The 23,704-nt window shown below is 44.6% G+C and overlaps 1 protein-coding gene across 3 annotated transcripts in view; it reads right to left on the bottom strand.

The window, feature by feature from the left end:
• The window catches only part of CACNA1F (calcium voltage-gated channel subunit alpha1 F), a 155,748-nt gene that overhangs the window by 62,874 nt on the left and 69,170 nt on the right, over positions 1-23,704 (bottom strand). For all 3 annotated transcript variants that reach the window (XR_013221168.1, XR_013221167.1, XM_077283865.1), the window contains 12 exons: positions 22,575-22,653; positions 21,728-21,773; positions 21,421-21,463; positions 21,175-21,322; positions 16,772-16,901; positions 16,606-16,665; positions 11,069-11,175; positions 10,509-10,596; positions 9,259-9,366; positions 8,314-8,366; positions 7,861-8,007; positions 7,018-7,219 (listed from right to left, as the gene is read on the bottom strand). Coding sequence is in view for 1 of the 3 variants with exons in the window: in XM_077283865.1 (XP_077139980.1) it covers positions 7,018-7,219; positions 7,861-8,007; positions 8,314-8,366; positions 9,259-9,366; positions 10,509-10,596; positions 11,069-11,175; positions 16,606-16,665; positions 16,772-16,901; positions 21,175-21,322; positions 21,421-21,463; positions 21,728-21,773; positions 22,575-22,653 (1,211 nt within the window). In the remaining 2 variants the exon portion in view is untranslated. The remainder of the gene's footprint in view (positions 1-7,017; positions 7,220-7,860; positions 8,008-8,313; positions 8,367-9,258; positions 9,367-10,508; positions 10,597-11,068; positions 11,176-16,605; positions 16,666-16,771; positions 16,902-21,174; positions 21,323-21,420; positions 21,464-21,727; positions 21,774-22,574; positions 22,654-23,704) is intronic.

The following is a 23,704-nucleotide window of genomic DNA, read 5'->3' as shown; positions in this document are numbered from 1 at the left end:
TTTCAAAAACAATTATAAACTGTTTCTTGCTCTGAAACCCTGCTCTTCTGGTGACCCTATTCAGCAAGTAAGAATCATTATTTCTTTGTTGCGTGGCGACCCTCAAGACTGGGCATTCGCCCTGGCGCCAGGAGATCCTGCATTGCGTAATGTAGATGCGTTTTTTCTGGCGCTGGGTTTGCTTTATGATGAACCGAATTCTGTGGATCAGGCAGAGAAAATTTTGCTGGCTTTGTGTCAGGGTCAGGATGAAGCGGAGGTATATTGCCAGAAGTTCAGAAAGTGGTCTGTGCTTACTCAGTGGAATGAGTGTGCCCTGGCAGCAATTTTCAGAAAGGGTCTTTCTGAAGCCCTTAAGGATGTTATGGTGGGGTTCCCCACGCCTGCTGGTCTGAATGAATCAATGTCCTTGGCCATACAGATCGATCGGCGCTTACGTGAGCGCAAAACTGTGCACCATTTGGCGGTATCCTCTGAGCAGAGGCCTGAGCCTATGCAATGTGATAGGACTTTGACCAGAGCTGAACGGCAAGAACATAGACGTCAGAAGGGGCTGTGTTTTTACTGTGGTGACTCCACTCATGCTATCTCTGATTGTCCTAAGCGCACTAAGCGGTTCGCTAGGTCCGTCACCATTGGTACTGTACAGCCTAAATTTCTTCTGTCCGTTACTCTGATTTGCTCTTTGTCATCCTATTCTGTTATGGCATTTGTGGATTCAGGCGCTGCCCTGAATTTGATGGACTTGGAGTTTGCCAGGCGCTGTGGTTTTTTCTTGGAGCCCTTGCAGCATCCCATTCCTTTGAGGGGAATTGATGCTACACCTTTGGCCAAGAATAAGCCTCAGTACTGGACCCAGTTGACTATGTGCATGGCTCCTGCGCATCAGGAGGATATTCGCTTTTTGGTGTTGCATAATCTGCATGATGTGGTCGTGTTGGGTTTGCCATGGCTGCAGGTCCATAATCCAGTATTGGATTGGAAATCAATGTCAGTGTCCAGTTGGGGGTGTCAAGGGGTACATGGGGATGTTTCATTATTGTCAATTTCTTCCTCCACTCCTTCTGAAGTCCCTGAGTTTTTCTCGGATTACCGGGATGTATTTGATGAGCCCAAGTCTAGTACCCTAGCTCCTCATAGGGATTGTGATTGTGCTATTAATTTGATTCTTGGTAGCAAGTTCCCTAAGGGACGACTTTTCAATTTGTCTGTGCCAGAACACGCCGCTATGCGGAGTTATATAAAGGAGTCCTTGGAGAAAGGGCATATTCGCCCGTCGTCATCGCCATTGGGAGCAGGGTTCTTTTTTGTGGCCAAGAAGGATGGTTCTCTGAGACCTTGTATAGATTACCGCCTTCTTAATAAAATCACGGTCAAATTTCAGTACCCTTTGCCTCTACTGTCTGATTTATTTGCTCGGATTAAGGGGGCTAGTTGGTTCACCAAGATAGACCTTCGAGGGGCGTATAATCTCGTGCGTATTAAACAGGGCGATGAATGGAAAACAGCATTTAATACGCCCGAGGGCCATTTTGAGTACCTGGTGATGCCATTCGGCCTTTCTAATGCTCCCTCTGTGTTTCAGTCCTTTATGCATGACATCTTCCGAAAGTATCTGGATAGATTCATGATCGTATATTTGGATGATATTTTGGTCTTTTTGGATGATTGGGAGTCCCATGTGAAGCAGGTCAGAATGGTGTTCCAGGTCCTTCATGCTAATTCCTTGTTTGTAAAGGGATCTAAGTGTCTCTTTGGAGTTCAGAAGGTTTACTTTTTGGGCTTCATTTTTTCCCCTTCTACTATCGAGATGGATCCTGTTAAAGTCCAAGCTATTTATGATTGGACTCGGCCTACATCTGTGAAGAGCCTTCAGAAATTTCTGGGCTTTGCCAATTTTTACCGTCGCTTCATCGCTAATTTTTCTAGTGTTGTTAAACCATTGACTGATTTGACCAAGAAGGATGCTGATGTGGTGAATTGGTCCTCTGCGGCCGTTGAGGCTTTTCAGGAGTTGAAAAGACTGCGGTCTGAGGAGGACGAGAGTCCACGGAGCTGCGCCTGCCCCACGTGCGGCAGCATCCTAAGAAAGAGATATAGAAGAGAAGTGTATTGCAGTGAATGAGAAACGAAGGCATAGCAACAAGTGGATACCAGAGAGGAAAGTGGCCGAGAGAAGCTGCATCCTTCTGGTGCGCGATCCGGTAGCCGGAATACCGAGGGAGTAAGTGCTCTACGCCTTGCTTCAGAGACCGGTAGGGCAGGTGATTCCAAGTTGCCTGTCCGCCCTTTATACACAGGAGGCAAGGTGGCAACCTTAAAGAGGCCGGGGCGTGCTAGAGTCCCTAACCAAAGTCTCAAGTCACCGGTCATACGTGTTTTGTTCTATCCGACCACGGGGAACAGTGAGAGGAGTAATAACGGTGAGGACCTTATTGGAGCTTATGCAAGTAAGGACCTACTGTGTTACTGTGCACATAGGAAGGCTATTGAATTCCACCTGGATAAGGGGACTCTGGATTTGCCTTCAGATCGGCCGGACTCTGCCTACCCTGTGGTCCGTATCCTGGACTGTGGACACTGAAGCCTTCAGTAAAGGTAAAGAGACTGCAACCTTGTGTCCTCGTTATTCACTGCGCCTTACATCATCCACCATCCACCATCTACACTCTGGGAAGCCCTGGGGATACACTTCACCTGTGGGAAGGTATACTATCAAGCTGCCATAACATCACCCCAGCGGACCCCCAAGCAGCGTCGGTCGCCCTGACCGAATACCACAGGTGGCGTCACGAACACTTCCCCTTTAAAGACCTTTGCCATATATAAACTCTTTCACTGGACACCCCTGAGGGCCACTGACCGGGTCAGCCACCGTGACATCCCCCGAACCGAAGGACCCGGTACCGAGTACCCCACTGCCCTACTCTGGGGGCGATCCACAAGCGTATGTCCCGATGAAGGATGGATCTCTTGTCTTCGGGAAGAAAGACTTTGGTCTGATGAGTGTCGAAGAGCATGCCCAGAAAGATGATGCGCTGAGAAGGAATAAGGCAGGACTTCTTCCGGTTGACCAGCCACCTGAAACAGGCTAGGGTGTCGAGAACGATGGACAGGCTTTCGTGAGCCTGAGAAAAGGACGGAGCCTTGATGAGGATGTCGTCGAGGTATGGAAACAGAACCAGGCCACTGACCCTCAAGATGGCCATCAGCGTCGCCATGATCTTCATGAAAACTCTTGGGGCGGTTGCAAGACCGAACGGCAGGGCGACGAACTGAAAATGTTCCTGAAGCACCGCAAAGCGCAGGAATCGGTGATGTCCCGGGAATATCGGGACATGGAGATAGGCGTCCTGAATATCTATGGAGCACAGAAATTCCTGAGCCTCCATGGAAGCAATTACTGAACGAAGGGATTCCATCCTGAAGTGGATCTTCCAGTCTTGGACCTGGAGGATCTACCCTGGGGGTAGCGAGGACGCCAGGAAGGAGTGGGCCTAAAGGAAACTGTCTTCTTCTCCTGATGTGCCTGTGGCCTCTGTTGCTGCTGGGGAAAGGAGTTTGACGCCGCAAAGTGGCGAAAAGGCAGAAAAGACCAAAATTTACATCTAGGAGGAGGACGACGAGGTTTGGCCTGGGGAAGAAGAGAACTTGTGCCCCCGGTGGCGTCCTTAATGATTTGGTCCAGCTTAGAACCAAAGAGACGAGAACCCTGAAAAGGCAGGCTGGTAAGGGACTTTTTAGAAGACAAATCTGCCTGCCAGGCCTTAAGCCAAATGGTCCGGCGGATGGCAACCGTGTTGCTGGATGCCTGAGCCGCACAAGACACGGCATCCAGGGAGGCGGAGACCAGATATTCACCCATGTGAGAAATCTGGTTGGCAAGTTCCGCCAGCTGTCCGGGTGGAGCCCCATCCAGAATGCCCCGACGGAGTTGTTTGGCCCATTTGGATATGGATTTTGAAACCCAAGTGGAAGCAAAGGCCGGGCAAAGACTAGCTGAGGCCACTTCAAAGGCTGACTTCGCGAAAGATTCTATGACTCTATCGTTGGAATCCTTCAGAGATGCTCCGCCGGACAGTGGAAGGACCGTGTTGGTGGACAGTCTGGAAACTGGAGGGTCCACCGAAGGAGAAGCAGTCCAATTAGCGGTGAGCTCTGGAGAAAAGGGATATAAAACGCCAAGTCGCTTTCCTCTCTGAAAGCGTCTGGTCGGGTTCTCTCTTTCTCTGGTCATAATCTCCTCGAATTCCGGGTGAGGAGCGAGAAACTTGGAAGGTGGTTTAGCCCGTCTAAACGAAACCGCCTGATCTGCGGGTTCCGTAGAGGACTCCTTGATGCCACAGGTTTGATTTATCGCTCCAATGAGATTCTGAACCATATCCCTCATGGTAGCGACTTGCTTCCAATCCAGCTCCGAAACATCCTCCGAAGGCGCATCTGAGAACCATTCACCTGACTCAGGGGAGGAGGACCGGGGGGAAGTCGACCGCAGAGACGGACTGTGTGGTGAGATGGAGCGAGAAGATGACTCAGACCGGCGTTCCTGTCTGGACCTTTTGCGGCTGGAGGGCTCGGACGGAGGCTCCTGCGACCAGCTGGCTACTGCGGGAGTCTGCAGAGGTAATCTGTCCAGCACTGACACCAGTGTTTGAGACACCCGTGTTAGATCCGCCACCGATTGTGACAGAGAGGAAACCCAGCCTGGGGTGGGGGTATCGCTCTCAAGCTCTCAAGATTGGGAACAATCGGGTTGCTGCAGGCCTGACAGTGGAGAGGACTGACCTGAGGGATGTTTGCAATAACAAGACGAACATGCAAAGTATTTGACTAAGGCAGAGGAATTAGAGGAAGAAGTAGGAGGACGAGAGTGGCCCCCTTTAGGCTATGTGCACACGTCAGGATTTCTGGCAGAAATTTTCCTGACAAAAACCGGACATTTCTGCCAGAAATCCGCATGTCTTTTTACCGCGATTTTACCGCGTTTTTTTTTTTTTTTTCATTTTTTCCAATGCATAGAAGAGCGGGAAAAACGCAAAAAAAACCCCTCAAAATTAATGAACATGCTGCTTTTTTTTTTTTACCGTGATGCGTTTTTTTCGGGGAAAAAAAGCGCATCATGTGCACAAAAATTGCAGAATGCATTCTAAATGATAGGATGCATAATGCATGCGTTTTTAATGAGTTTTTATAGCATTTTTATGGCGAAAAAACGCGAAAAAAAGTGAAAAAACCTGACCGTGTGCACATACCCTTAGAGGTAGACATCTTGAAGGGTCCCTGAAGAAAATGCCAGAGGGTTAGGGGACAGGGGGGCAGAGGGGAGTGTCAGTTTGCAGTGCAGAGCTACTCACGGCAGACGAAAAGCGGATTCCAGAGGAAGCTGTCCGGCTTGTGGTATGGGCCTCCGGTGAGAAGTAGTCCTTTAGGCAGGAGGGTGCTATGGGCTCCTGCCGCAATTGGGACAGATCTGCGGATGGTGACCGCTGAGATGTGGCACCAAACGTCGGTACAGAGAGGAGAGGACTCCGGTGGGCGGAGAAAGGGTGGTGCCGCAGTGAGAAATTGTCGGGCGGGAGAAAAGCCCGCCCGATGAAAGAGGGAAGGGGGCGGAGTCTGGCACCGGAAGTAGGCCCGGGCAGCAGCCGGGGCCTAAATTAGAGACCGGTGACCGCCAGTGAAGGGCCGCGGCGCCGGAACGGAGCGCCGCAGGGAGGACGCGGCGTGGCAGCCTGGCAAAGCCGCCGCGCTGGAGAAAAGGCATGGCAGCCGCTTACAGCGGCCAGAGCAGCGCAACCGCAGGGACCCGAAGCGGTGCGGCGGCCTGACAAGGCCGCGCTGGTACCGATGGTAAGGTGGCCGCTGAGAGCGGCCGGAACAGCGCGGTCACAGGGGCAAGAAAGCGGCGCGGAAATCCGAAAAGGCAGCCGCGCCGGAACAGGGAGCAGGGCGGCCGCAGCCACGGAAGCGGCGCGGCAGCTGAGAAGAGATGGGAGGCCCATGCATATGCTCCAGGGAAAAGGCCCCTACATCTGCCCGCATGTAAGGCAACCCGCATCTGAGACCCCCTAAAAAAAGCACCCCCTTTTTCTGGGATGGGATGCATGGGAAAATACTCACCTCAAATATCCCACGCCAGTACTAACCTGAAAAGGGATGAGACGTCCACGGAGCTGATGGACGTCCTCATCTCCGCAACCAACAGGCTCTGGTGGGCGAGTGGGTGAGGGACGGAGGCAGGACCGGACTTCTGAGCACGCTTGTGTGCTAGGATCATGGTCCTGCTGAGGGATCTATGAGGATACGGGGTGGCAGTACACGCCATACTCATAGTCCGCATTGTGGGACTACAGGTGTGACTGTTCACCCTGTATCCCTCCGGAAAACCTAACAGAAAAACGACGCACATTGAGGTAGATAAGGGTCTAATGAAAGACCCGTGTCCACCTCCTATTGACACTAAGCTAAACTGAAGTGCATAATGCCAGTCGGTGGGGTGTACACTGCAGAGGAGGAGCTAACTTTTTTTGTGCATAGTGTCAGCCTCCTGGTGGCAGCAGCATACACCCATGGTTCCTGTGTCCCCCAATGAGAGGCGATAGAGAAATAAGAACTTAGACTACTTCAGCCATATTCGATTGTTTTGGTCAGCCAGTACTCATCATCAGCCAAAAAAAAATCTAATGTGACCCACCGATGTTTTAAACAATGATCAACGTTTGTCGGTCGGTAATAGGAAGATTTAAGACAGCTGATGATGGTTTGTTATGGTGAAGGTCGGCCATTTTGGACCACTCTTATCTAATGTCCATGATGACCACTAGCCCTGATGGGCCTTGGACAGCCCTAAGCCACCAAGCTAGTTTAATTGCAGGGCCGATATGATTCACAACCACAATCCCATGCGAGCGGCCTGCATTGGAGTGAACGCCAGTATTGTACATTAAATTCCTTAGCTTTGCTGTTCACCGGCATTCAGTAAAATGAATAAATTGTCATCTTTTCTATTATGATCACCTGATTCTTGTCCAGCTCGCAGTTCTTGTACTCCTGCTCACCCTGTGCTCGAAAGGTTATGATCACGAAACCCACGAAAATGTTCATCATGAAGAATGCAATGATGATGATGTAGACGATGAAAAAGATGGAAATTTCTACCCGGTAATTGTAAATCGGTCCAACATTTTCACCGTTGGCATCGATCGCTTTATACAATAGCCTAAAGTAAAAATAAATTGAAAATAGTAAAAGAGAATGAGGCTAACGCCAGGCTTACACCTGTGGACTGAGGCCATTAAATGACTGCTAATCAGCTACATGAACTCTGTCGTTTAGACTCCAATTCTATGGACACAGAGCAATCGTTAATACGATCCTCCTATGCCCATAGGATATTACATTCTTGGCAGCACATGTCCTTGTTTATACAGGATGATGTGCTGCTGAGAACAATGTTTTTTAAGTCGGCTGAAAAAATGTACACTGTACGTTGTCAGCAAGCAGCCAATCAGTGGTGGGGGCAGGGTTATACAAATTAACCTGACTGCTGTGCACCTGAGATGTAGTCCTGTAGTGATAACCTCCTGTTGATAAAACAACTATTGAATTGAAACTACAACACAGCCTAATAAGTAACACATACCTGAATCAGGCTCTCTTTAACTATATTATGCTGCTCTTGGATCACATAGAAAATACCTAGTGACAGATTCCCTTTAAATATTAATCTGTGGGATCTAAAGCTAAAATATGTGTATTTTTATACTATGTTTTAGGAGGCCCTTTGCTATATCTAGAGGCAAATAGGAGCTGTTTCGTAATATACACAGGTACAAGACAGTCTCTCTCGCTTTGACTTACGCTGGCCAGCCCTCAAAAGTGGAGACAGTGAAAAGAGCCATCATTCCAGACAGGACGTTGTCAAAGTTGAAGTCGCTGTTGTGCCAGATTCTCTCTCGCACTGTTGGGTGGGTGACATCCCCTTCCTTGTACACAATAAATGTGCCCCTAGGAACAGTGCATACATTTAATAATAGTTTTTTTTATGTATCTGTATGTGTATGATACATAGAAATTGTGGATACAATAGTGTCGCTGTGTATCAATACTGTTTTTTTTACAGAATTCATGATGGAACCATTGTGACAACTGACTTGTAATGGGTCTATAATGTTTTTTTTTCTTCACTGGTTAAAATAGTGCAAAATGTTACACAATTCATCCATCATATAGCAAGATTATTTAATTATCAGAGCCATAGTGTAGGTTTACAAATGCATCTATAGACTCCTAATACTGATGACGGGCACTTACTTGCACTCCTCTGGACTATGCTTGGCTTCATCTGTGCAGCTGAAGAACTTGCCCTGCAGAAAGCGGTGTCATGTCAGGAAAGCTGACCATACATATCAAATTAAAAATTATCTGAAATGGCCAATTTCAGCAAAGTAAAATATTCACGAAGGCCCAAGGTAGAAAATGTGTCGAGTGAGATATTGGCTGAAACCTCACATGTACGGCATGATCATCCAAATACCACTTGGACCATTTCAGTAGCTAAGTCAGTCCCCTTGTATGTTGTGCCCAGGGCCGGACTGGCCATCTGGCAATTCTGGCAAATGCCAGAAGGGCCTGTCTGGTCATGGGCTGCCTTGTCTGCTACGTTGTTAAAAGAATCAGTGTTCTCAAGATACCCATACTGTTGTGATGGAGCACAAAGTTGCTGACTCCATCACTTACCCCAGCAGGCCACGGGTATCATTAGAAATATTGGTGTTGTAGAAAATCTTCCTTTCCTCCATCCAGGGTAATATTAGTAATATATCCCATCTGGTTCATGGGGACGGGGACAACATGGGCCTGCGTGATTTCAAATGCCAGGGCTGAATTTCAGCTCCAGTCCGTACCTGGTCATGCCTGATATGTAGACAGAAAAAGAGGCTTTTGAAATGAGTAGTTATCTAGCCCCCTTCTAGCATAGTACCGACACAGATGGGGGAGAGAAAGTTCTCCCGTGTTAAAGCCTTGCGGAGGTGCCGAAACCCGGGACTGGGGCTGACACTGGGAAATCAATAAGGTATATTGCCTCTCTTTCTCATTTTTTGCATTGAAGATGTCCTATACCTTTCTCCTACATTTATTTGCAAACTCTGTGGAGAAAAACCCATGGAGCACAGGGCGATGGGTCCACTCTATGCTCTCTCTTTGACCCTATGGTGGATACACACAATTACAAACAGACTGATATATGGTTTCTACCTTAAAGAGTTGAACTCCGATGCAGGCGAACATGAACTGGAGAAGAGTGGTGACGATCATAATATTCCCGATAGTGCGGATAGCCACGAACACACACTGGACGACATGCTGAGAAAACAGAAGAGATATTGGTAAACACAAACTAAACCTAGACATGGGGTGGTCCTATAAATAACATATGTCACCTATCTACAGCATAGATGATTGATGTAGGACTGCTGGATGTCTGACTGCTGAGACCCCCACTGATCACAGGCAGAAGGGTCCCAAAGTTTCCTTTGGTAAGTAAGCAGCGGGGAGCATGTGAAACCACAGCTCTACCATGATGGAATGGTGGTCGCTCATGCTCTCTACTGCTTCACTCACACAGCGGACTTTGACCTCTCTATGTTTCAAGATAGGTGGAGGGCTCAGCAGTTGGACCCCCGTCAATTATACATTAATCCCACAGATAAATGATGAACGTTGTGTATGGAACAACCCTTATAACTATCTTTTTGTTCTAAAATAAACAGTGGGGGGAGGCTCCTGTTGCAGCCAGTTGTCTTAGGACAGGGAGAAGGAGATAGAAAAATCTCTGTTTATCCCCAAAGCTCAGCAATGTCCTCTAACACTTAATATGAAACCAAATAAGATAAAAAGAAAAATGAGATTTCTGGGAGGAAGTATTGGGATATTTTTCATGTTTTTTGTGCAATTTCAGTGATTAGTGCTTCTTTAAATGGAAGCTGTCATGTTCAAAACAAACAACAAACGCTATTTACCTGCAAGTATAAGGTTAAAATGCGGACTGGCCACCTCACTGAAAGCGCGGCTATACGTAGGAAATTAAGTTATATCCTCCCGGGAGCCGCTCACTTTCCGTCATAGGGGCGTATATGGAGCAACTGCATATAGCTCAGTATACAGTGCAATCACTCCTCGACACTTTTATTCACAGTTTGCTCTGCAGCACATCTGTGCAGAGCGAACTCGTCAGTCAAAGTGCCGCGGTTGACTGTAATCACTCCGTATAAGTCCCTATGACTAAAAGCCAGTGGCTCCAGGGAGGATACAAGTAATTTCCTCCCTGTAGCCACGCTTTCTGTTCATCAGCCAGGCAGCATTTAAACCCTATATCTGCAGGTAAATAGGGTTGTTTTTTGCACCTGATAGGTTCTCTTTCATGATACAAAAGTTAATGAATAGAAGAGATTTTTTTTTTTCATAGTATGCTTTTCTTTATAATTTTTTAGTATAAACGGTTTTACCTTCAGCCCTTTCGCTCGGTTAATGGCTCTCAGCGGACGTAGCACTCTCAGTACACGGAGAATCTTTACCACAGAGATGGCACTTGAGCTGCAGAAATTAACATAATTCAGTTATTTTTCCAGAGCATACCTGATCCTTTTATTCTCAACTGAGATAAGCCGCCAGCTGAAGCTTATTTCCTTCTCCCTATTAAAGGGACAATATTACCGATTTTTGTAAGACAAACATGCAAGCTCAACCAAGCCGAGCATGCATGTTTATACTGTGCCACAAGGAATGGCTGTTTAGCCGGCAGCTGTCTATGGTGTACTTTTAATGTCATATTTACAGTAACAGAATAGTCTGAATAGTGTCAAAGGGGTTTCAGTGCTGGTCAGAGATCACAGACCTTACAAATCTAATCTTCTCCCATAAATCACTATGACATATCACCAGCTCATTGTGAGTGCATTTCTCTTGAGTCCACAAAATGAAATTTCTGTTTTGCGTCCATTTTGCTTGCGTTTGATCCTGTCCTCTGGAGAACAAATGAGGAAAGAAGAAAGTGTTCCTGACTTACTGAATCCCAAAAGAGATGAGAGACACGCTGACAACAAGCAGATCCAGGAGGTTGAACCAGTTTCTGCAGAAAGAGCCTTTGTGCAGGAAGGCACCATATGAAATCATCTGGAGGAGACACAATTGGTAAGGAAGAGCGGGCACATTATACGACTGATAATAAAATGCAAAAAAAAATTAGGATAAAGACGAAAATCAAAGCATTGCATTGGAAACTCGTAGTGCAAGAACGAGCAGTGTCCTATAGTGATATTAGCTGTACGTTTCGCTACGGCTTCAAGTAAACAGCCCTTTACTCTACATAAGATTGGTGGCAGATGAAAAGACCCCTAGGCTTTGGGACCCTATGGTGGATAAATATGCTATAGACATGTCCAGCTTGGTCACTTGAGCAAGCATGTACACTGCTCAAAAAAATAAAGGGAACACTTAAACAATAGAATATAACTCCAAGTAAATCAAACTTCTGTGAAACCAAACTGTCCACTTAGGAAGCAACACTGATTCACAATCAATTTCACATGCTGTTGTACAAATGGAATAGACAACAGATGGAAATTATTGAAAATTATTAAGACACACTCAATAAAGGAGTGGTTCTGCAGGTGGGGACCACAGACCACATCTCAGTACCTATGCTTTCTGGCTGATGTTTTGATCACTTTTGAATGTTGGTTGTGCTTTCACACTCGTGGTAGCATGAGACGGACTCTACAACCCACACAAGTGGCTCAGGTAGTGCAGCTCATCCAGGATGGCACATCAATGTGAGCTGTGGCAAGAAGATTTGCTGTGTCTGTCAGCGTAGTGTCCAGAGGCTGGAGGCACTACCAGGAGACAGGCTAGTACACCAGGAGATGTGGAGGGGGCCATAGAAGGGCAACAACCCAGCAGCAGGACCGCTACCTCAGCCTTTATGCAAGGAGGAACAGGAGGAGCAAATGTGCATGTGTCTGCACAAACGGTTAGAAACCGACTCCATGAGGATGGTCTAAGTGTCCGATGCCCACAGATGGGGTTTTGCTCACAGCCCAACACCGTGCAGGATGCTTGGCATTTGCCATAGGACACAAGGATTGGCAAATTCGCCACTGGCGCCCTGTGCTCTTCACAGATGAAAGCAGGTTCACACTAAGCACATGTGACAGACGTGACAGAATCTGGAGATGCCGTGGAGAGCGATCTGCTGCCTGCAACATCCTTGAGCATGACCGGTTTGGCAGTGGGTCAGTAATGGTGTGGGGTGGCATCTCTTTGGAGGATGAAGATCCTCAGACCCCTTGTGAGACCATATGCTGGTGCGGTTGGCCTTGGGTTCCTCCTGATGCAGGACAATGCCAGACCTCATGTGACTGGAGTGTGTCAGCAGTTCCTGCAAGATGAAGGCATTGAAGGTATGGACTGGCCCGCCCATTCCCCAGACCTGAATCCGATTGAACATATCTGGGACCTCATGTTCGCACCATCCACCAACGTCAAGTTGCACCACAGACTGTCAAGGAGTTGGCGAATGCTTTAGTCCAGGTCTGGGAGGAGATCCCTCAGGAGACCATCCGCCGCCTCATCAGGAGCATGCCCAGGCACTGTAGGGAGGTCATACAGGCATGTGGAGGCCACACACACTACTGAGCATCATTTCCTTGTCTTGAGGCATTTCCACTGAAATTGGATCAGCCTGTAACTTCATTTTCCACTTTGATTTTGAGCATTATTCCAACTCCAGACCGCCGTGGGATATTAGACAAAAACTGACATAGCGGATCTCTATTAATGAAAAAAAGGAGAGTCACTCCCTATGAAGACATAATACCTATATGAAGATTGGAGTACAAGACTCATGCACAAAAGAGGGCCAACCACATATCTAAAACAGTATAAGTTTATTAAACAACCAAAAAACAAAATTAACAAAGAAACTACAAACAACGGAAGGCCCAATACATATGTGGACACATATATTATTTATGGACGAGTGTCTCGAGAGTGAACACTATAAAAGCTGCATGCACAGAACCTGTGATGGGGTGCTGTTGAAACAGACTACAAATACAAAAATACCACCAAACAAGTGTCTGCAGCCCATGCCTAAGATCACACCATTTAAAAGAGAAAATAATTCCTGTAATGCTGACTCATTATAATATCTAGGTACTAAGGACAGGGCTGTGCGGTATTTGTAAATGCCACGTCTATAAGGTGCTAGTGCTTAAAGTGGCATAGTGTAAACAACAGCAGTAACTCAATGTAACTTACCCATATCAAATAAAAGCACAGTTAGTGTGCGTGCAGCACGCCCCGACGCGCGTTTCGCGTTTGCGGGCTTCTTCGGGGGGCAGTGTGGTTAGGCCTGACATGGGGTAGGTATTTATAAGAAGTATAAGGCGCTGCACCTGTGAGCGCATGCGGCGTGGGGCCAGAGTCGCCGTGCACCACGTCCGTACGTCCAGCTTCCGGCGCGGGTCAAGGAAAAAACTTCCGATGACGTCATAGGCCCGCGCCGTAGCCTGAGGACGACTTCAGAGGTGCCGGCGCGCACATAGCATCACAGCGCATGCGCAACCAGCAGCGCCCAGCCATGTGAAGTACGCTCAAGTGCCGCAACACTGGATTCAACTGGTACCGATTATTACTAAACCATGTCAGGCACGTCATCAAAAATATGGTATGTGAGTGCTGATTAAATGGGCATATAACACATGATAAACAATACAAAGCCTAAACAAATAACAACATCTGCTCTGTCAATGGTGCAATTATAAAGCAAAAAATGCTCAAACAATATCACAACAGTACTGGATATGGGCACGACAGGTCGGGACGATAGTATTGCTTTTGTATTTTCCACTTGTCCCCCATGAATTGATCCGGCCAGAAAGAATATCAATTCCTTCTTCATATTGTGCACCGCACCGTCCAGGACTGAAGAATCCATTTTTTGTAAATGGGTTGGTGTAGAGAACAACAATAATACACCCCAGAAGCAGGATACTGTTATCAAAAGAATATAGTAATAAAAACAACAGTTACTACCACAATAAAAACACATACAATATTAAAAACAGGAAAAAGATGACAATATAAGACAACTATAAGAATGGGGAGAATGAGAGCTTTTCATTCAAACCATGGGCCGTGGGATATTAGTTGTGATTTACGTTGATAATTTTTAGCTTTTACTGTTCTCAACACATTCCACTATGTAATGAATAAAGATTTACAACAGGAATATTTAATTCAGTAATATCTAGGATGTGGGATTTTAGTGTTCCCTCTATTTTTTGAGTAGTGTATATATACGGTAGGGGTTTGGAGGAATAGCTGATTGTTATACAATATGGCCACCTTGAGACAAAGCCTTATTCTCATATAAGTAATGGTCCGACCGGCGGCAAGATACAACTTCAGATCCATAAACCTTTATCACAAAAATAAAAAACTGACCAGCACCTCCAAACAGAATAAGGCAAGTATGAACAAGTGCAAGTCGTCACAACTATTTAATATAACCAAGAAATTACAGCTGCGCTCTGAAATGCAAACAATGAATATACAGTATGAAATTGGAACTGCACTACTGCTATAGAAAATATGTTAAAAAATGTAGGTACTTACTGCACAAATTGGCCAATTCATGAGAGCCCATCTGCCATGGCAAAGCTTTGATAAGGGTACACCTTGCCGCGGCTGATGGGCTCTCATGAATTAACCAATTTGTGCGCTAAGTACCTTCAGTTTTTAACATGTTTTCTGTGGCAGTAATGCAGTTCCAATTTCATATATTCAAAGTTTTCATATTACAGCACTTCAGAGTGCAGCTGCATATGCTCTGTAAACCTTTAACAACCAGCGGTTATTTAACAACCTGTTTACACAGGCAAATCAAAATAAACGATGTACACTAATAGATTGCTCACTGCACATAGGCTGTCATGGTTCTTCTGATGACGCAGGTTGACACACCGCCGAGAACAATGATTTTTTCTACTGTGCAAAAGATCATTTTTGTACAGTGGTACATTTGAACGTTTTGCTTGTTTACGGGTGTGATCGCCCACCTGTTTACACTTAATTATAATTGTGAAACAAGTGTTTTTAAGAACTTTTATTCACGTTGATCTTTCAATGGAAAAGCAGCTTTAGTGATGGCCTATATTGGTAGGAAATTACATCGCCGGGGGTCATACCTCTCTGATCTTGAGAATGAAGGATTTGAATCGCTGCTTCACAGTTCTATACCTTCAATGTGGCACTCTACAGATCTACTGCACTTCCATTAAAGTGAAACATGCCCATTACAGTTCCCCTAGCTGGACCACTGCTATCCAAGTAACTGTGAAGGGGATGCAGCAGTGATTCAGTATTGCGGCCCCTTCATACAGTACAGCAAGGATCTTAGAGGATGGACCATCATTGATCCCTCAATGTCTGTCCACTATTTCATCCTTCTTCTCCCCTAGATTTCTGAAACTTAACATGGACAAAACAGAATTCATCATCTTTCCCCCATCTCACGCGACCCCCCCAACGAACCTATCCATTACAGTAAACGGCTGCCCACTCTCCCCAGTCCCACAAACTTGCTGCCTTGGGGTAATCCTTGACGCTGATCTCTCCTTCAAACCACATATCCAAGCCCTTTCCACTTCCTGCCGACTTCAACTCAAAAATATTTCACAAATCCGTACATTCCTCAACCAAGAATCTGCAAAAACCCTAGTCCATGCCCTCATCATCTCTCGCCTTGACTACGGCAACCTCTTGCTCTGTGGCCTCCCTCTAACACTCTCGCACCCCTCCAATCTATTCTAAACTCTGCTGCCCGACTAATCCACCTGTCCCCCAGCTATTCCCCGGCCTCTCCCCTCTGTCAATCCCTTCACTGGCTCCCCATTACCCAGAGACTCCACTACAAAACCCTAACCATGACGTACAAAGCCATCCACAACCTGTCTCCTCCATACATCTGTGACCTCGTCTCCCGGTACTTACCTACACGCAACCTCCGAACCTCACAAGATCTCCTTCTCTACTCCCCTCTTCCCACAATCGTATACAAGATTTCTCTCGCGTATCACCCCTACTCTGGAACCCTCTACCACAACACATCAGACTCTCGCCTACCATCGAAACCTTCAGAAAGAGCCTGAAGACCCACCTCTTCCGTCAAGCCTACAACCTGCATTAACCACCGATCAACCAAACCGCTGCATGACCAGCTCTGTCCTCACCTACTGTATTCTCACCCATCCCTTGTAGATTGTGAGCCTTCGCGGGCAGGGTCCTCTCTCCTCCTGTACCAGTTAAGATTTGTATTGTTTAAGATTATGGTACTTGTTTTTATTATGTATACCCCTCCTCCCATGTAAAGCGCCATGGAATAAATGGCGCTATAACAATAAATAATAATAATAAATAATAATGATTAAATGATGGCATATCCAGCAATAAACCATCAACAAGATATGCCATCACAATATGCCCTTTAAAAAAAGATTTAATGGACAAGTTGCAGATTACAAGGAACAAAAATGTTCCTACCTTAAGTAGGATCTCCACTGTGAAGATGGAGGTGAAAGCATAGTCGAAATAACCCAAAATCTGCAACAACAAACAACACCCCCAAACAATACATCAGAAATGGCACACGGATAAGAATACAAATAAGCCATCTTTTTATGCCTTAATTCATCTTCATGGTACTCACATGATTCCTGAAGGAGTGGGCACGTATTGGATCTTCTGCAGCCAGGGAGATGCTGCTTAGAATGATGAAGACCAGGATGAGATTGGTGAAAATATGGTGGTGAATCAATCGATGACAACCAACTCTGAGCCTGGAATAGAGGGGTGAAAATGAACGGCATTGCTATGTAAAAAAGAAGGAACGTATTCATATATTATAGCTAATACAAAATGCAGGAACACGTATCTTGATCGGTGATAGTGCAATACGGATGAACATCTCTTGGTATATGAGAACGATCTATGTCAATGAGAAAGTGTCCATCACATGGATATTGTCCTTTGTTCTCCACAATTTCTGAGTGGCATGTGCTCATTTACAGAGATGGTAAATTGTTGGGCAGCTTTTTAAAGATTCCCACTGCTAGAAGATTGACTCTACTCTAAGAAGGTTCACGTTCTTTCATCCTACTATACAGAACTGCTTCTCAGACTTTTCCATCCAGACCTCTCCAGCCTTGGACCTCACTAGTGGTTAATACTTACTCGGAGAGAAGACCTAGTAGAATTCAACCAGTGCTCCCAGTACCAGCCACAGGGTTTCCAGTACCATCCATAGAATATATCTAGTACCCTATAACAGTCACTGTATCCACAGTCAGCACTTACTTTCCTCAACTCTCTTCTGTTTCTATTGTTAAAAGCTTTTTTTGTGGACTGGAAAAAAGCTAACCTAATGACCAGAAATAGTATAAAATGATGAAGAAATCATTTCTTATAAATTTGCCAGAACAGTGTGAATGCCCTGCTGAATTTGGGGGGTATGCTGCGCCTCATCGAGAACTGGAGTAGAAGATTCTACTATTCCTACAACACCTGGGTATTTTTCTTTTACTTTTTTTTAACAAATATGGGATACCCTAATACTACCATACAGATTGAGAAGTAATTTTTTACAGAGTCTCTGGAAAAACCAAAGACCTAAAATTCTTTGCACATCGTTCCTCGGATTTTTGGATACAGGAGTGTAATTACAGTGGTCGCAGCTGAAACCGGGCCTGGCAGGTGGGGTGCCCACTGATGCCAGCAATTACTTCCTCGGATGCACATTCAGCAGAGGTGCAGATGGGAGGGGAGTATTTATTTATTTTAAATCAGTAAGTACATGGTGGCCATACTACTATATGGACAACTATGGGCAGTGCATTAAACTATATGGAGGACTATGGGCTATGCATTATACTTTATGGAAGATTATGGGGGTGCACTACACTACATGGAGGACTATGTGCTTTGCATTATAATATATGGATGACTCTGGGCTGTGCATTATACTATATGGATGACTCTGGGCTGTGCATTCTACTATATGGATGCATTTGGGCTGTGCATTATGCTACATGGATGACTATGGGCTGTGCATTATGCTACATGGATGACTATGGGCTGTGCATTATGCTACATGGATGACTATGGGCTGTGCATTATGCTACATGGATGAATATGGGCAGTGCATTATACTACATGGATAACTGTGGGATGTGCATAATATTACATCGAAGACTATGGGATGTGCATTATACTACATAGATGACTATGGGCTGTGCATTATATTATATGAATGATATGGGCTGTGTATTATACTAATATAGAGGACTATGGGCTGTGCATTATATATGGAGATGCATTATACTATATAGAGGACTATGGGGGATGCTCTATACTATATGAAGGACTATGTGGGGTGCATTATACTGTATGGAGGACTATGGGGCTAATTATACTATATGGAGAACTATGGGCTGTAAATTGTACTATATGGAGGACTATGAAGAGTTCATTATACTTTTGCTATGGTGCCCCATGACTTCTATGTACACCCCTTGTGAGTATAATAGTTTTTTTTTTCTATACATTAAAGAACAGCAGCAGAACGGGAGACATATATACCAAGATGTGCGATATATAGTAGGGGAAATAAGTATTTGATCCCTTGCTGATTTTGTAAGTTTGCCCACTGACAGAGACATGAACAGTCTATAATTTTAAGGGTAGGCTAATTTTAACATTGAGATATCGAATATCAAAAATAAAATCCAGAAAATCACATTGTATAAATGTATTTGCATTTTGCAGTGTGAAATAAGGATTTGATCCCCTACCAACCATTAAGAGTTCTGGCTCCGAAAGACCAGTTAGACGCTCCTAATCAACTCGTTACCTGCATTAAAGACAGCTGTCTTACATAGTCACCTTTATAAAAGACTCCTGTCCACAGACTCAATTAATCAGTTAGACTCTAACCTCTATAACATGGGCAAGACCAAAGAGCTTTATAAGGATGTCAGAGACAAGATCATAGACCTGCACAAAACCATAAGTAAGATGCTGGGTGAGAAGGAGACAACTGTTGGTGCAATAGTACGCAAATGGAAGAAATACAAAATGACTGTCAATCGACATCGATCTGGGGCACCGTGCAAAATCTCACCTCATTGGGTATCTTTGATCATGAGGCAGGTGAGAGATCAGCCTAAAATTACACGGGGTGAACTTCTAATGATCTCAAGGCAATGATCTCAAGGCAGCTGGGACCACAGTCACCAAGAAAACCATTGGTAACACATTATGCCATAAAGGTTTAAAATCCTGCAGTGTCCGCAAGATCCCCCAGCTCAAGAAGGCACATGTGTAGGCCCATCTGAAGTTTGCCAATGAACACCTGGATGATTCTGTGAGTGATTGGGAGAAGGTCCTGTGGTCAAATGAGACAAACATTGAGCTCTTTGGAATTAACTCAACTCGCCTTGTTTGGAGGAAGATAAATGCGGCCTATGACCCAAAGAGCACCATCCCCACTGTCAAGCATGGAGGTGGAAACATTATGTTTTGGGGGTGTTTCTCTGCTAAGTGCACATGACTGTTTTACCACATCAATGGGAGAATGCATCAGGCAATGTACTGTAAAATACTAAGTGACAACCTCCTTCCCTCAGCCAGGACATTAAAAATGGGTCGTGGCTGGGTCTTCCAGCAAGCCCTCAGCCAGGACATTAAAAATGGGTCGTGGCTGGGTCTTCCAGCAAGCAATCACCCAAAACATACAGCCAAGGCAACAAAGGAGTGGCTCAAAAAGAAGCACATTATGGTCGTGGAGGGGCCTAGCCAGTCTCCAGACCTTAATCCCATAGAACACTTATGGAGTGAGTTGAAGCTCCGAGTTGCCAAGCAACAGCCTCAAAATCTTAATTATTTAGAGATAATCTGCAAAGAGGAGTGGACCAAAATTCCTCCTGATGTGCGCAAACCTCATCGTCAACTACAAAAAACGTCTGACTGATGTGCTTGCCAACAAGGGTTTTGCCACCAAGTATTAAGTCTTGTTTGCCAGAGGGATTGAATACTTATTTCTCACTGCAAAATGCAAATAAATGTATATAATTTATACAATGTGATTTTATGGATCTTATTTTTGATATACTATCTCTCAATGTTAAAATTAACCTACCCTTAAAATTATAGACTGTGTTCATGTCTTTGTCAGTGGCCAAACTTACAAAATCAGCAAGAGATCAAATACTTATTTCCCCCACTGTATATCAGGATGGGGCTCAGGAAAAGGGACATGTACCTGGATGAGGCCCTGGATAAGGCACATATATATACCAGGATGATGGACATATATACCAGGATGAGGAACATAAATACCAGGATGGAGGGCATATGCTGTATATACCAGGATGAGAGACATATATACCAGGATGGTGCATATATACATATGTTATCAATGTTAGAAAGTCTGCAGGTCTGTAGCTCCACCCTGATGCTGCCGTTTTGACACACTTCTTCCGGCCACGTGGCAAAATGGCGTCATTGCGGTGGAGCTACAGACCTTCTAACACTGATAGTAGCGTTTGGTAGTGTTTGAATACTGTAATGCTGAAGTGTTATTTATAGTGATGAGCGAATATACTCGTTACTCGAGATTTCCCGAGCATGCTCAGGTATCCTCCGAGTATTTTTTAGTGCTCGGAGATTTCGTTTTCATCACCGCAGCTGAATGATTTACATCTGTTAGCCAGCATAAGTACATGTGGGGGTTGCCTGGTTGCTAGGGAACCCCCACATGTAATCAAGCTGGCTAAGAGATGTACATCATTCAGCTGAGGTGAGGAAAACTAAATCTCTGAGCACTAAAAAATACTCAGAGGACACCCGAGCGTGCTCGGGAAATCTCGAGTAACGAGTTTATTCGCTCATCACTAGTTATGTACTTTATGACTATTGTGACAAAAGTGGTAAATAAATTATGAAGATGGATGTATTAGCCCAAATGACTCAAATCAGGTTCTCTCAGCCCCACACTACAGTCACGCCATTCATAGGAGAGTCATCCCAAAGACACACAACTAGAAATCCTCTCACAAGTTGGTGTTGCTCAGGATGAAGAAGGCACTGCCCTCTGGTATAGGAAGAACTTTCTCCTTTGGTGCAAACTCTGCAAGTTTATCCATATGGGAATCCGGTAAACTTCCCTCTTCCTCTTCTTCTGCTTCTGCCTCTTCTTCGACCGCTGGAAGGGGGGACATGAAGAGACATTTTGAAATTGCGGTAACGAATGCCCCAAAAATGTAATAATCAAAACATGAATGTAATGCGAGATCTGCTTACATTCTTCACATCCCTGTTCTTCCTCTTGATCTCCTTCAGGAGCCTAAGGGATGAAGATATGTGCATTTAGGATGACTCATTTTTTTTTTAAAATGGGTGTTAGAGACGAGAAAAATATGTTTTCCTTTTTTCTTAAACAGCGCCACTCTTGCCTATGGTCTGGTTCTGGTATTGCAACAGTTCTATGCAAGTAAATGGTACTGAGTTACAAAACCAAACACTGCCGAATGACAGGTACGCCAACTTTTTTCATAAAAAAAAGAGCAGCCATATTTTTGAAATAAGGATACAAAAATACAAGCATTACCTTGGTCGAGCTGTCTTCTTCTTTTTTCTCTGACTTATTGTCTTCCCTGAAAGTAATGACAAATTGAGATATTATTACATCCTGACTCTGAGGTCTCTTTCAGACGTCAGTGATTTTTCACATATCTAAAAAACGGTCCAAGTTTCATGAGAGTTTTGGATTCGAGTCCATTTTTGATAGGATCAAAAATTATCCATTAAAATCAGTTGATCTGTAAATAAAAGCGATGCCATCGGAGTGCTGCCCAACTTTTTTTTACTGTTTAATAGGTAGGAGAACTTTGGGCATTCTTTTTTTAGACGAGAAGAACGAATGAAACACTTATGGTAAAAACAGGTAGGCAGACGGAGCACTAATGAAAGTCTGATCCTGCAAATTTATGGAAACTGGTCGCTTTTTTTCCATATAGGAAAAAAAAAAGCTATGTCTGAATGAGAGATTAGAGATACTGTACCTATGTATACTTGTGTCTGCCCTGGGAATTTCACCATCCAAACATTAAGCAAAGGTCTAGATGTGGCAGATAATTTTCAAAGGGCAGCAAATCCATAAAAAATGGCAGAAACATCTGCATATGTGGATAGGTTTATAGGTAGATTTACACTGCGTTTACACAGAATCAGCACCACAAATCTGCTATGTCTAGGTCTACCAAAAACCACGCTTCCTATATGTGAAGATGTCTCCGATGATAATTAATTAAATCGCTTTTTATTCTAGCATGCACTGAAAGAAAAAAGAATATTGGAATTTATTTGGACGCTTAAAGCAATAACTCCAATTTACTAGTGTCTATACAAAGGCCTTAATCTATTTTGAAGGTTTAGTATTGAGGCATTATTCTCACTTCTTGTCTTTGCTGTTAATATTGTCTCCATCTGCCAGATTGTCCACAGCGATAGCCAAGAAGACGTTCAGCAAAATATCTGTGCAGGAGAGTCAAGGACGTATCTGTGTGACCCTAGGGCACAAGATATATACCTAATTGATCATTTAGAACGGTAAATGACTTTAATAGAATCATAGTTTTTTTACAAAAATGGGTTTAACTCATTACTTGCCAAATTAAAATTTTTACAGGTACGCATTTTTCAGAAAAGGGCGTCCCAATATTCAATTAAAAATTACAATGACATGATTTCCTATTTTGAAAACATTCATTTTACAAACACAACACAAAAAATTGGACCTAATTATAAAAACTATAAAATCTTAGTTGCTAGAAGCTAAAGATTAGGTGTCCCAAAAAAAGGACATTGGTAGATAATGGGTTAAGTACTGTAGTTGTTAGAAAACTTTTACAAGATTTTGCCAGCACTGTGAACTTTTTGCTTTAAAGCGGTACTCCAGCCAAAAAAGTATGACTGGAACATCAGGGCGCATGCTCAACCTTAGCTCCTTTTCCTTCCAGCTAGGGGACTGGGATTGTTGATTGTGGGGGTCCTGGAATTTGGAGTCTGCTGATCTGGCTTCCAGTGTTTTGGTGTTCCAGTGTTTAGGTGATGCTTGAGACAAAAAAACCCTTACTTTGACTCTATAAAGACATCACAGCATCCAATATCCAAATAGTAGAAATGTGGGGTGCTATACACTGTGCCTGACAATGCAACTTCTTCCTGTGATGGCAGGGGCACAAAGGCCACATAAAGTAGACACCCATACAATAAATGGTAGATGGGGGCCCTGTTCCAGATTTTGTATTCAGGCCCAGGAGCCTTAGAAGTCAATCAAAATGTCTTATCATTGATCTTTGACAAAAATAGAAACTTTTGTGCAGTGAACAGCACAAAAAAGAATGAAACTCTTTAGAACAGTTGCCAAAATAAATACTGTGGTATAATGTATATAAACTGTGAGGCAGAGACTGGTGTCACAGGTAGGGGTCAATCTTTGTTCTCCCCAGGATGTGCACAGAGGAGTATGAAGGCCACAGGAGTGCATGGCAGTCACAGGCGTAGCGGTGGCTGCAAATACAGA

This window comes from Ranitomeya variabilis, chromosome 2, assembly GCF_051348905.1.
Source record: "Ranitomeya variabilis isolate aRanVar5 chromosome 2, aRanVar5.hap1, whole genome shotgun sequence".
NCBI classification, from domain to species: Eukaryota; Metazoa; Chordata; class Amphibia; order Anura; family Dendrobatidae; genus Ranitomeya; species Ranitomeya variabilis.
Note: the sequence above shows the minus strand (reverse complement) of the source record. Positions and strands in the feature narration are given on the sequence as shown.